This window comes from Bemisia tabaci, chromosome 4 (genome assembly GCF_918797505.1).
Source record: "Bemisia tabaci chromosome 4, PGI_BMITA_v3".
Taxonomy (NCBI): domain Eukaryota; kingdom Metazoa; phylum Arthropoda; class Insecta; order Hemiptera; family Aleyrodidae; genus Bemisia; species Bemisia tabaci.
This window is the reverse complement of record NC_092796.1, coordinates 50,523,523-50,535,910: the sequence shown is the minus strand read 5'-3', so window position 1 is coordinate 50,535,910 and position 12,388 is coordinate 50,523,523. Positions and strand designations below refer to the sequence as shown.

The window sequence follows — 12,388 nt, the reverse complement described above, 5'->3', positions numbered from 1 at the left end:
TACCAGGGCGTTGTTTTTTTATTTGAACTATGTGCTTTGATGCGTCGATTCAAAATTTCATCTGTATTTCAGTGGCGATGTGTGCTTTGCGATACATCGGTTGATCCGTTATTTAAACCTATAGAAAAGGATCGATAATCAGAGTGTTTGCGACAATCACCTTAATCGATTCCTTACCTTAGCTTCAAATTGGGAAATATCGATAAATCGATCATTTGCGGCCCTTGACGGTTATTTCCCGTGTATCAAGGCGTCTTATGGAAGATGCATACTTACCTTCGTTGGGATTTCTTACCTCTCTGGCTGATTCCAGCGCTTTAGCTCCTCGAGCAAGTCCATGTTCTAACCGTTCCTTTCCTCACGGCTGAAATCGGCCGAATGAAACTCACAACGCTTTCCGCGTCGCCACTGGAGCCCGCTGAACTTCCACCTACAACGGGCCTCTCTCTTACGTCCAAATTTTTAGCCTATGAGTCATCCAGCGCCCGCGCACGGGAGTGCCCGAAGGCTGCTACCGGGGGGCCCCGAGTTGGGTGCGCGGCCCGCCCCGACACGTGGACCATGACTCATCGTGGACCCCCCCCCCCCCCCAGGCGGGTACGCGGTCCGCTACCACGGTCCCCGTGTGTGCGGTGTTGCCTAACTGTGAGTAAAAGACCCCCCTCGCCACCCCTCCCCTCCCCTCCCCCTCCCCCTCCCCCTCCCCCCTCCCCCCCCCACCCACACCCCCCTCCCCCACGCCTCCCCACGCCTCCCCACCCCTCCCCCCCCCCCCCCCCACCCCTCCCCCTCCCCTTTCATAAATGGAAGGAAATGTAAGTAAAGAACTCGTGGTCTATATTTGAACACTTTATTTTTTTTTAAATCAAGGCATTCCATATTTGGACACAAGCAACTGAAATTTACACTGAGTTAGCTCCGGGATGTTACAGATGGGGGGTCAGGTCCAGATACGTCCGGTAAAGATTCTAGATACGTGGACCATGACTCATCGTGGACCGCCCCCCCCCCTCCCCCCCCAGGCGGGTACGCGGTCCGCTACCACGGTCCTCGTGTGTGCGGCGTTGCCTAACTGTGACTAATATACCCCGTCGCCACCCCCTCCCCCCTCCACCCCTGCACCCCCCCCTCGCCACCCCAACCCTCCCCTCCCCCCTCCTCACCACTCCCCCTCCCCACCCCAGACCCCTTTCAGAGGAGGAACGTCGGGATTATGAAAATACCAGCTTTAGAGGCTGTATACTTGATTTATTCTGAAGAGATTACAAAGAGCATTGGTTACAAAACTTTTATGGAATACAGAGCAGCGATGGGTTCATGAGAATAAATTAATAATAGAACTAGAGGAGTAATGTTACGTTACAGTGCGCCGAAAAATCCAGAATTACCTTGGCATGAGCCCTCTATAAAACTTATATAAATGAGAATTTTAGTAAAATTTGGAGAATATCTGGTTTTTTGGAAGTTTTTGAGAAATATAATGATATTAATGTAATTTCTTAACAGTTCCTGATAGTGATTGGTACGAGTACATAACATCGTGTACCAAAATGGCGTAAGCTGATGTGCCGCGTGGAAAGTTTTCATTCGCTTCCAGGTCGATTTGAATATCTAGCGGGCCGGGTTTGATTATGTCCTCATACAGGCATTTCATTGCGAACATGGGGTTTTCTTCCTTGAACTTGGACATTGACAACGGCGGCTCGCACAATTTTTCGTTCTGGGAATAATCCACCATAAAACTGAGATAGTATTGTAGGAAGAATAGGAATTTATCGTTCTCGAAATCTTCGTTCAGAGCCTCGTAGGGTAGGGAGGCATTGTTCAGGTGAACCTTGAAAGACCTCAATTTCACGTGATCAAATTTGCTGGCGTCTTTCTTCTCGTTGTCTAAACGATTAGTCTGGAAAATCAAGATGATGTACGACGGTGCCTCTACGTTGCTGGTGGTCATGAGTTTCCAAGTCTCCTTATCATTGGCCGGGAGTTGTGGGTATTCGTGCGTCTCCCAACTTCGGAAAGCAATCTGGAATGACTCGTTCCGTTTCATCTTGTCCAAGATGGCTTTTTCAGGTCCGAGGTTGTACTGGACTTGCGGCATCTCCCAAACAACCTTAGTTACGAGGAGATGGACCGCGTTTTCTTCTGCTCCGTCTTTGATCGTAAAGGCGTTCTTGTCAGTTCGGGAGCGGATCAATACGAGCTCCTGCTTGACTCGGATGAGCACGCCCTTGAAATCGTCGGCGAACCCCAAGAGCATACTCAACGGCACCAGAGCACGGAAAGTCTTGTCTCGTGCGTTGACGGACGGGCCACCCCATCCAGCATACTCTAATCCAGCCACCTCGTCCTTTGTGCGGGTGAGCAGGGTCCTGGCGGTGCTCGTAAGCCCCACATGTTTCGTACGGTCGATTTCTTTGCCGTTCACTTCGTAACGCACCTGATCGAAGAGGAATGCGATCGCATTGTTCGAGAGGAAAACCGTCTTTCCATCGTCCTTGGCGGCCCCTTCTCCTTTCGGAATGTATTCCACGGTCCCCTCGACGTAGAGCTTTGATTCTCCGGGTACCGTGTACAGATCCTGGCTGTTTACCGGGATGCGGATCTCATCACTGTTCCGGAAACTGCCGATGTACGGGTGTTGAGGGTGATATTGGTAGTATTTAATATCCCGAGATGTCTCCATTTTTCTTATCCGAGAACGGTGTAGCCCAGATGTTGAAGAATTCGTCGGCTGTAGAGTGTTAAACGTTTGAGCGTCGGCTTATGACTGGCTCGTTGATGCTCAGGGCTGTCTTTATGTATACTTTTCAGTTTACCCATCTGAATTGGCGATTGTTTTGATGTGCAAACGGACTGTCACTGTTTCTCCGCCGAAATCGACCGGTTTCCCGTCTTGATCCACAATACTGATGCGCAATCTATCGATGCTGGTGGTATTTATACGATTGTAAATAATCGTTCTTGGTGACAGCGCCATCTTGTAACCAGGAGGGACGTTAGGACTGAAAGCGAAGATTGTATGAGCTACTGCTCCGTTGATGTAACTACCTGTGGCGATGTTGCACTCGACACGTATTATATTGACCGAGATAATGTTGACGGGCAACTCTGACTCGTGCTCCTCTCCAGCGGATAGCCTTTTCGGTAGGAAACCCAACAATCGACCTATCGATCGAGGTTGATCGAAATGTATGTCCTCCGAACATTTGATCAAACATCGCAGAGTGCTGTTGTTTGCTTGCAGCGTCAAATTTTCCGGTCCAAGCTTGCTTTGAAGGAATTTTTCGATAGCCGTTATTTCGTAAGCACCTTTGGGAATGATGAGCTCCTTCTTCTCTGGTCCGTAGCAAAACACCTGGTTGGATTTGTTAATGTTGGGCACGGCGTTGAAGGTTACAAACTCGACGAGCCCGATGTAATGGACTTTGCGCGGGTCAAGAGCGAGGGGTGGCGAGAAAACGCTCTCGAGAACGTTGCTCCTTCCGCTCAGCAAGATTGTCTCACTCATTTTGATGTCGGATCCCACAGGCTCGCCGCTTTTATAAGGAACTTCAAGCAGAGATGACCGCAGATGACCGTGTCGAAGGACTGTTGCGCATCATAATTGTACTCGATCGAGTTGCCGCGGAGGTAGCGCGTTACCTCGCGAGGAGGTGGAATGTCGCCGAAACTGTTGTAGTACAAGGCGTGCTGACCGCGCTTGACGAAGGCGACCCAATGAGTACCTGAACCCTGACTAGAGTCTAGGTTTAGGATGCAGCATTCGTTTTGGCGGGGAGTCATCCGACTCAGTTGGTCTCGCATAAAGACACCACGGAAATGTGGAATCGATAATCTTTCGGCAACGCGTTGTAGCTCTACGTTGGTAAGCGGCTTCCGTGGCAACTCGTCTATCAGTTTAAATCCGAGCTCCAAGGTCTCAGGTAAAGGCCGTAGCCTGAACGGTAAGGTCGCAGATACAGGCCTTTTCCGAGGCCTACCTCCTTCGATTTTCCAGCGATGGTCGACTCGATTTTCCTCGCTGTCGGATCGATAGACTGCGGCGAAAGACCGATTCTTCTCAAAGCGGCTTTCAATCCGCGACCTGTTTTCGGGACAGGGATGATCCGAGCTGCGACTCTCTTCTTCGCTTTCGCTTTCTTTGTCTTCTTCACCTTCGGGGCACCCGCTCCTCGTGCCACCTTCTTCTTTCTGCATCCCATGCCGAGCTTTGCTTTGAGTTTCATCGCGTTGGTCACTGCGTATGCTGCGGCGCGTTCTCCGAGGCTCGAGTCGGCGGCTTTCACACGTTCCCATGCTCGATCTGCCAGTTGCCGGTCAGCTTTGTTCCTCTCGTTCGTGTCAGACGTGTTGCTGTAAGCAATGTCGTGGTCCTTGCAGGCGGCGTCGAGGCCGTTGATTGGTGGATCTCCTCTGGCCAAACGCTGTTTAAGTTTCGTGCCAGGTCCGCAGTACCTGTAGTCGCCCGGCAGGTGCGCTTCGATCGGTAGTAAATCGATGAGTTTGTTGAGCAGCCCACGACCGTGTCGTTTCGTCGCCTTCATCTTGTCAACTGAAACCGTCAAACAACTTTCAAGCGCTTTTATAGGGAACTGTACTTAAAATTGTTGCGGGATGAGCGATTTACGCTGCTCTTCCATGCTAGTCTCCTGCTCAACTGCTTCGTCCCCAAACTCCGAATCCGTAGGATCGAGTCTCTCCTCAGGAGGTGACCTTGAGATAGGGTCAACTTTCCTTCCTCCAAATCGACGAATCCAATAAAAGAGTTTATCGAAAAGACCGCCGAATTCGGCGCCGTCAAGCTTCATCTGTACTGCACTCATCCCGGCACCTTTTATCTCATCGTCCAATTCGCTTTCGCCTTCGTCGTCCTCTGGAGGATTGGTTATTTGGCTGGCATTATCAGGCTTTCTTCTACCAGATTTGCGCCTGAGTTTGTTGACTTTGTTGATTCTTGCCGTTGCGCGGCCTAAACCACGGATCCAGCTGAGTACTTTCACAAGAAAGTCACCTAGTCCGGATCCTTCGTAATGGTGCTGCACCGTATCCATGTCGAGGAAAGACTGGCCTATTTAGTAAAGCTCGATCGTATTTATAGTTTCTGGACGGCTATAAATACTATCGTCCGACCACGGTAGGCACACAGTGTGAGAATGAGACTCGAGCAACAACGTCACAGCCTCAAAGTTGGCAATCGGGATCCGCCTAACGGCGGATGTCTTGGGCGACGGAGACATGGATCTCTTCTCCCCAACTCGATACGTTGCATCATCTCGGGACCCTCAAACTGCGGTAAGACAAACGTCATGATCTGCCTCCTGCTACATCCGAACGGCCTGCGCTACCGGAACGTATATTTATACTCAAAAACTCCGTTCCAGCCCAAATATGAACAATTAAATAGGATCCTCGGCAACATCGAGGGCCTAGGATACTACGTCTTCACCGACAATGCTGAGATTGTGAAACCGAGAGATGCAGCACGAGACTCGGTGTTTATTTTTGATGACGTTGCCTGTGACAAACAGAACACCATGCGCGAATATTTCAGTATGGGTCGCCATAGCTCAATCGATTGCTTTTACCTCTGCCAAACGTACAGCAGGATCCCTAAACACTTGATCCGTGACAATGCAAACCTCCTGATTATTTTCAAGCAGGACGAAACTAACCTCAAACATGTCTACGAAGATCACGTCAACACGGATATGACTTTCGACAAGTTCAAATCTATGTGCGCCCTCTGCTGGAACGATGACAAGTACGGTTTCTTGGTGATAGACAAGGATAGCGCTATCGATGAAGGTCGATACAGGAAAGGGTTCGATACCTATATAAGACTGTGATTGCTCGAGGACCTATTCATTGTAAGCCGTGAATATGGAGCATATGGACGACATCATCCGTGCCAGGGAAATCATCAAACGTAAATATAACGCTTTGCGACGTGGCGAGGCGGAAACCTCAGCAGCTCTAGAGAAGCTGTTCAAGCCGGTCGCAAAACCGCTCAAAGATATCGCTCGCTCGAAAGACTCGGGGCATTCCGGTCTGGTGCCAACAGCAGCCGTCAAAAAGGAGGAAAAATGGGAGCCCCGAACCGCAAAAGAAGAAAAAATGGAGGACTTTGGAGATAGGCAGGAGGATGAAAACACCGTAGAAGACAGCGAGAAAGAAGATGAGCGCGAAGAGGAGTACGTAGAGGCACTCGACGAACTCGACGAGGAAGCTGGATCCGAAAACGACACCGAAGATATCGCTAGTGAAGAAGGGGCGCCGTCCGATAAAGATGCGCTTTTAGACTCCTACCTTAACGGACAGTTCGGACCTCTAGTTTCGGCGTATTTGCGGGGGATGATTACCAACGCCGACAAAGAATTTGATCACGTGCACGGACTGAGAGTCGGAGACAACGGTCAGTGGATGCTCGGAAGTAAAGTGGCGCGCTTCGATTTGGATGATAACCTTTCGATCGGTGATGAAACGTTCGCTTCGACCAAAGGCCTTTTGGAGTTGATTTTCAAGTGCTCTCCGCAAGAGTACAGCACCGGCGATTTGGAACAGTACAAAAGAATCCTCCAATTAACGAATGCGCACAGAAGATCCTACAAAGCGGACAAGCCACTACGTTCCAGTCGCTCGGCAAAGTACAAGGGTATCATCAGAGAGCTATTCAGGCGTGAGAAACCGACCTCGAAGAAAAGGAAAGGCGCCGGGTTGTTTGTGCCGTTGGAGACAAAAAGGACCTACGTATATTGGGACGATCCCAACGAGCTTGTGGAGCGTCTGGCGTTGCTAGCAGCATCAAGAGAAGCCGGCAACACTGGTCTCGAGCGAGAAATTCTAAGCATCGAGGAGGAGTTGCGCGAAGGAGGGTACATTCTTTAAACGCACAGGATGAGCGGAGTAGACAAGTTCGGACGACCCCTGAGGGAAATAGACCTCGAGAAGAAATCCGCCGCTGCAGCAGTAATGGAGGCAATACGAGCGGATAGTGACAGCAACTATACAGCGTTGCAAAAACGAATCAAGATGCTCGCAGACCCGGAGGACGGGTCCGATGCTGTAAACATGAGATGGGTCTCCGCGCGCATGGATCAGCTGAAAGATTTCCTAGAATCTACCATCCAAAGATCTCACGAGCTCCTCCGCGAGGAAATTATCATGATCCGAGACACGAGCAAGGAAAGGGAAGCGGCAGAGCATCGTTTAAAAACTAACGAAGTGAACTGATATTTTTAGTATTCATCTGACAATGACGGCTGTGACACCGACAAAGCGCGGGATAGTGGACGAGCTGCATAAACCCGCTCGCCGGAACTATCCGCGGAGGAAAGTTGATATCCATGGATTGCACGATCTTTGGCAAGCCGATCTGGTAGAGATGATCCCGTACGCGACTATGAACCGAGGATACAAGTATTTGCTCACGGTCATTGATTGCTGCTCGAAATTTGCGTGGGCGGAACCGTTGAAATCGAAAAGTGGCAAGGATGTCACGGAGGCGATGAGACGGGTGCTGTCTCGAGCGAGAAAAGCGCCCAAAAATCTCCAGGTCGACCAAGGCAGCGAATTCTATAATTATCAATTCGAGGCATTGTTACGAGAGCATGGAACGAGATTGTACAGCTCTTATTCAACTAAGAAAGCTTCGATCATCGAACGCTTCAATCGCACGCTCAAGACGAAGATGTGGAAGCATTTTAGTCTACAGGGCTCCTACAAGTGGTTGGATCTCCTTAAAACGCTGCTGCACGAGTATAATCATAGTGTTCACCGAACGATTGGCATGAGACCTGCGGAAGTGGAGGAACGTCACGAAAAGTTGATTTTACACCGTCTCTCAACATCGACGTCACCCAGAGATCAACAAGGATCGATGCAGCGACGTCGACAACTCAAAGAAGGCGATCTGGTCCGGCTCAGCAAGCAGAAGGCTCTCTTCGCCAAAGGCTACACGCCCAACTGGGGAACTGAAATCTTCAAGGTCGCACGTGTGCAACCAACTCGCCCGGTGACGTACATTTTAGAGGATTTGAAGGGAATCCCTATAAAGGGCGGATTCTATGCCGAGGAGGTTCAAAAAACGAAATATCCCGACTCTTACCTAGTGGAAAAAGTATTGCGGAAAAGCAAGGGAAAGGCCTTCGTCAAGTGGCTCGGCTTTGATTCTTCCCACAACAGCTGGATAAATACCACAGATATCGTATGAGGTACCCAGTCACGTCGTTATCCTTCTCAGAGTCTGACGTCAAAAAAAATTAATGAAAATGGCGTCTGCATGTTCTATCATCATCTTACCTGTCTTACCGTTTTTGACTCTGCTGGCGAGCAGTTACGCAACTCCAATTGTTTCGAACCGTACAATTGAGAGCACACTATCTCACCTCATCCCATGCGCAAACTCTACTCGAGACGTTGAGAGGATCGAAAAATGGATCGCTTCAGTTCAACGAACCATTCATGGTACCCCGACGGATCCGTCATACATGTGCGAAGAAGAATGGCTGTCCTGCCTCCTGGCTCCGTCGGATACTCTTCCTGAAGATACTTTCCCCATCCGTCTACTCATTAAAAGCCTAAATCTGTGTTCGGAGACATCAGTCACTGACTTATCGTCTACGAGCGACGTCTCTTTTCACAGTATCATTCTGATAGCTTTCGCTCTCTTGAACTTAACCGCCATTTCTAGTGGACTTTGGATCTACGCATACCGCTCCGAGTGCAAAGTAGGCCTGAGAAACAATGCCGAACAATGAAAATGACTACATCACTCAGTTGCTGACTTCTATTGTAAATTTCAAGCGCAAATACTACAACCAGCTGTGTAACAGCGATAAAATGCGACTACGTTTATGGAGGACGAAACTTCAAGATCTGGAGGGTGTACCTTCCTACGGAGGCCATCTTGTCATCTGCCCGTTCTCTTCAGCCGAGTTATCACCGGACAATGACGGTCCCGACACATGCGTCTGCAACGTACCCGCCTTGATTGAATGGAAGTTTGATCGCTTAGTTAAGGAATATGGTATTCAAACCTTGTAAATTCATATTTTCCCGCCATTTTTTGTCAGGGATGACACTCTTCGGAATTCATCCTTTCCACAAAAATTCGTTGTATAATGGACAAGTTTCACAGAGGCTTCATGCCGAAGGTAACTCTGGATTTTGCAGCGTACTGTAACGTAACATTCTCCCTTATATTCTATTATTAGTTTATTCTCACGCGAATTCATCGCTGCTCTGTATTCACTCAAAGTTTTGTAACCTATTCTCTAGGTACTCTCTTCAGAATAAATAAAATATATAACCTCCAACTCTAGTATTTTTATTATCCCGACGTTCCTCCTCTGGATGGGGGCCTGGGGAGGGGAGGGGGCAGGGGGAGAAGGAGAGGGGGGGAGAGGAGAGGAGAGAAAAGTTTATGAGGACAAAGAAAAATAAGAAGTATGTGAAATGGCTGGGCTTCGATTCCTCGCACAACGGCTGGATAAATATCAAGGATATAGCCTAAACGTCACAGTTGTGAATTGAATTTCTTCTGAGTGACACGCGGAAATCTATGAGAATTGATTGTCAAGGTAGCGTGGCAATATGAATTTTTTGCGGTGGTCGGATGGCTCATGGAAGCTGTTTTTTATCCTAGCATTCGTCGCGATGAGTCACGAGGCACCGACAGTTTCTAATGGAACACTAGAAAAAGGTCTTGCTAAACTTTTCATGTGCTCCAAAGACCCAGTTGACGTTGATAAGATTGAAAAATGGATGAACTCGGTTCATCGATACATTAACGAAAACCAGATGGATCCATCTCACATATGCGAAGAAAAATGGCTGACATGCCTCTTGGACGTATCAGAAACACTTCCCAAGGACAGTCTTGTTTTTCGTCTGCTGATAAAACATCTTAATTTATGTTCTGACGCATCAGTTGATGAGTCAGCGACTGAAAGTACAGTCTCCTTGCAAAACATTCTTCTCGTCGTTATCGCTCTCCTTTTCAACGTGATAGCGGTCTCAAGCGGATTCTGGATCTACATTTACCGGTCAGATTGCAGGCTACGTCTCAGGAATGATGCCAAACAGTGAAAAGGATTACGTCACACAGTTAGTGACTTCGATCATCAATGTCAACCGAACATGTTACAACGGGCCATGGAAAGAGGAAAAAGGAGGCCCCGTTTGTGGACATGGACACGTCAAGAAATCGAAGTAGTACCAACGGGAGACGGCCGTTTTGTGATCTGCCCGTTCTGATGTCTAGAATCTTTACCGGACGTATCTAGACCTGACCCCATCTGTAACATCCCGGAGCTAACTCAGTGTAAATTTCAGTTGCTTGTGTCCAAATATGGAATGCCTTGATTTCAAAAAAATAAAGTGTTCTAATATAAACCACGAGTTCTTTACTTACATTCCCTTCCATTTATGAAAGGGGAGGGGAGGGGGAGGGGTGGGGAGGGGTGGGGTGGGGGTGGGGTGGGGGAGGGGTGGGGAGGCGTGGGGATGGGGGGTGTGGGTGGGGAGGGGGAGGAGAAGGGTTGGAAGGGGGGGAGGGGAGGGGGAGGGGAGGGGTGGCGAGGGGGGTCTTTTACTCACAGTTAGGCAACACCGCACACACGGGGACCGTGGTAGCGGACCGCGTACCCGCCTGGGGGGGGGGGGGGGTCCACGATGAGTCATGGTCCACGTGTCGGGGCGGGCCGCGCACCCAACTCGGGGCCCCCCGGTAGCAGCCTTCGGGCACTCCCGTGCGCGGGCGCTGGATGACTCATAGGCCAAAAATTTGGACGTAAGAGAGAGGCCCGTTGTAGGTGGAAGTTCAGCGGGCTCCAGTGGCGACGCGGAAAGCGTTGTGAGTTTCATTCGGCCGATTTCAGCCGTGAGGAAAGGAACGGTTAGAACATGGACTTGCTCGAGGAGCTAAAGCGCTGGAATCAGCCAGAGAGGTAAGAAATCCCAACGAAGGTAAGTATGCATCTTCCATAAGACGCCTTGATACACGGGAAATAACCGTCAAGGGCCGCAAATGATCGATTTATCGATATTTCCCAATTTGAAGCTAAGGTAAGGAATCGATTAAGGTGATTGTCGCAAACACTCTGATTATCGATCCTTTTCTATAGGTTTAAATAACGGATCAACCGATGTATCGCAAAGCACACATCGCCACTGAAATACAGATGAAATTTTGAATCGACGCATCAAAGCACATAGTTCAAATAAAAAAACAACGCCCTGGTAGCTTAAAAATCTCCTCCCACCCGTCCAGTAGCCGAAAAAACAGGGGCGATGCTGCCTCCGGCAGCGTCGCCGGTCTTTCCCACGAATAATAATCAGAGTAGTATGGAAAAAACACATGGATAAACGCTAATTTAAATTAAAACACCACAAATCACATTAATTTTGAAACAACTCATCCATAAACATTGTTTAGAGGAAAAATATCAGTTGAAAACTGAGAGCACTCACGGGGTTCATCCCAGCATAAAGTTGGACTGGAATAAATGAGACATTTTACGTGAACACTGACAACACTGATGAGTGCGCTTAAACCGGCATTTTTCCTCTACTAATATCTGGCTATGGAAATAAGTAGAGTACCATAACGACCGTATGGACGCATCGTTTCATGGAGGGCTAAGGGCCCAAGAAGGCAGCCAATCCTCTAACACAAATTATCACTGCCAATCTTCAGACTCTAATATCAAACCAATAAGATGGCCATGAATGTCCGTAAATGAGCGTTTTTCCGCAAAAATGCTAAAGTAAGTCATATACAAGCTTTACGAACGACGGATCGTAACAATTTTATTAACAAATCGTTCTGGATAATTTGAATTCGTAAGTTAGCTGCCCTATTGGGCCCTAGCTTTATTCGCGGAGACATCGGTGAAAAGCTGATGAATATTTTGAGCTCCACACCAGTCCATACTCTCACCATACACTGAATATACACCATAATACACCATACTGTACATTCTACACTGAAAAAAATGCCTTGAGATATTGTTTTGACCCAAAGTGTTGTTTCCCGTCGACAATTTTTTTTGTTGTTAAATCTGTGCGAAATTAACCTAAAGTCAGTTAAAGAAACGTTGTTTTTCTATCGTTTTTTCAACTTAAACTTAACGATAGCAAAACAATGATTCTTTAACTCAAAAAACTGACATTTAGTCAAATCCGCACGGGTTTAACTTGAAAAAAAAACTAAATTTTATCGACAAAAAACGACACTTCAAGTCAAATGAATATCTCAAGGAATTTTTTTTCAGTGTAGGAACAGCACCTTAAATTTTTCTTGAATGCGTCGTATTTGAGAGTATTAGACAGCCATTTGGCAAGCGCGCCTCAAGTTGCAACCGGAATCACACGGGCCGTGCTTGCT

The 12,388-nt window shown here is 48.3% G+C and overlaps 2 protein-coding genes across 2 annotated transcripts; both read right to left on the bottom strand.

The window, feature by feature from the left end:
• Positions 1-1,486: 1,486 nt before the first annotated feature.
• Positions 1,487-2,686, bottom strand: LOC140224481 (uncharacterized). Its single transcript, XM_072299641.1, has one exon. It carries the CDS (start codon positions 2,684-2,686, stop codon positions 1,487-1,489), a length of 1,200 nt encoding a protein of 399 aa, XP_072155742.1.
• Positions 2,687-3,875: 1,189 nt separating this feature from the next.
• On the bottom strand, positions 3,876-4,566 carry LOC140224530 (uncharacterized). The gene has a single exon (XM_072300012.1). It carries the CDS (start codon positions 4,545-4,547, stop codon positions 3,897-3,899), a length of 651 nt encoding a protein of 216 aa, XP_072156113.1. The 5' UTR covers positions 4,548-4,566; the 3' UTR covers positions 3,876-3,896.
• Between the last annotated feature and the right edge of the window lie 7,822 nt (positions 4,567-12,388).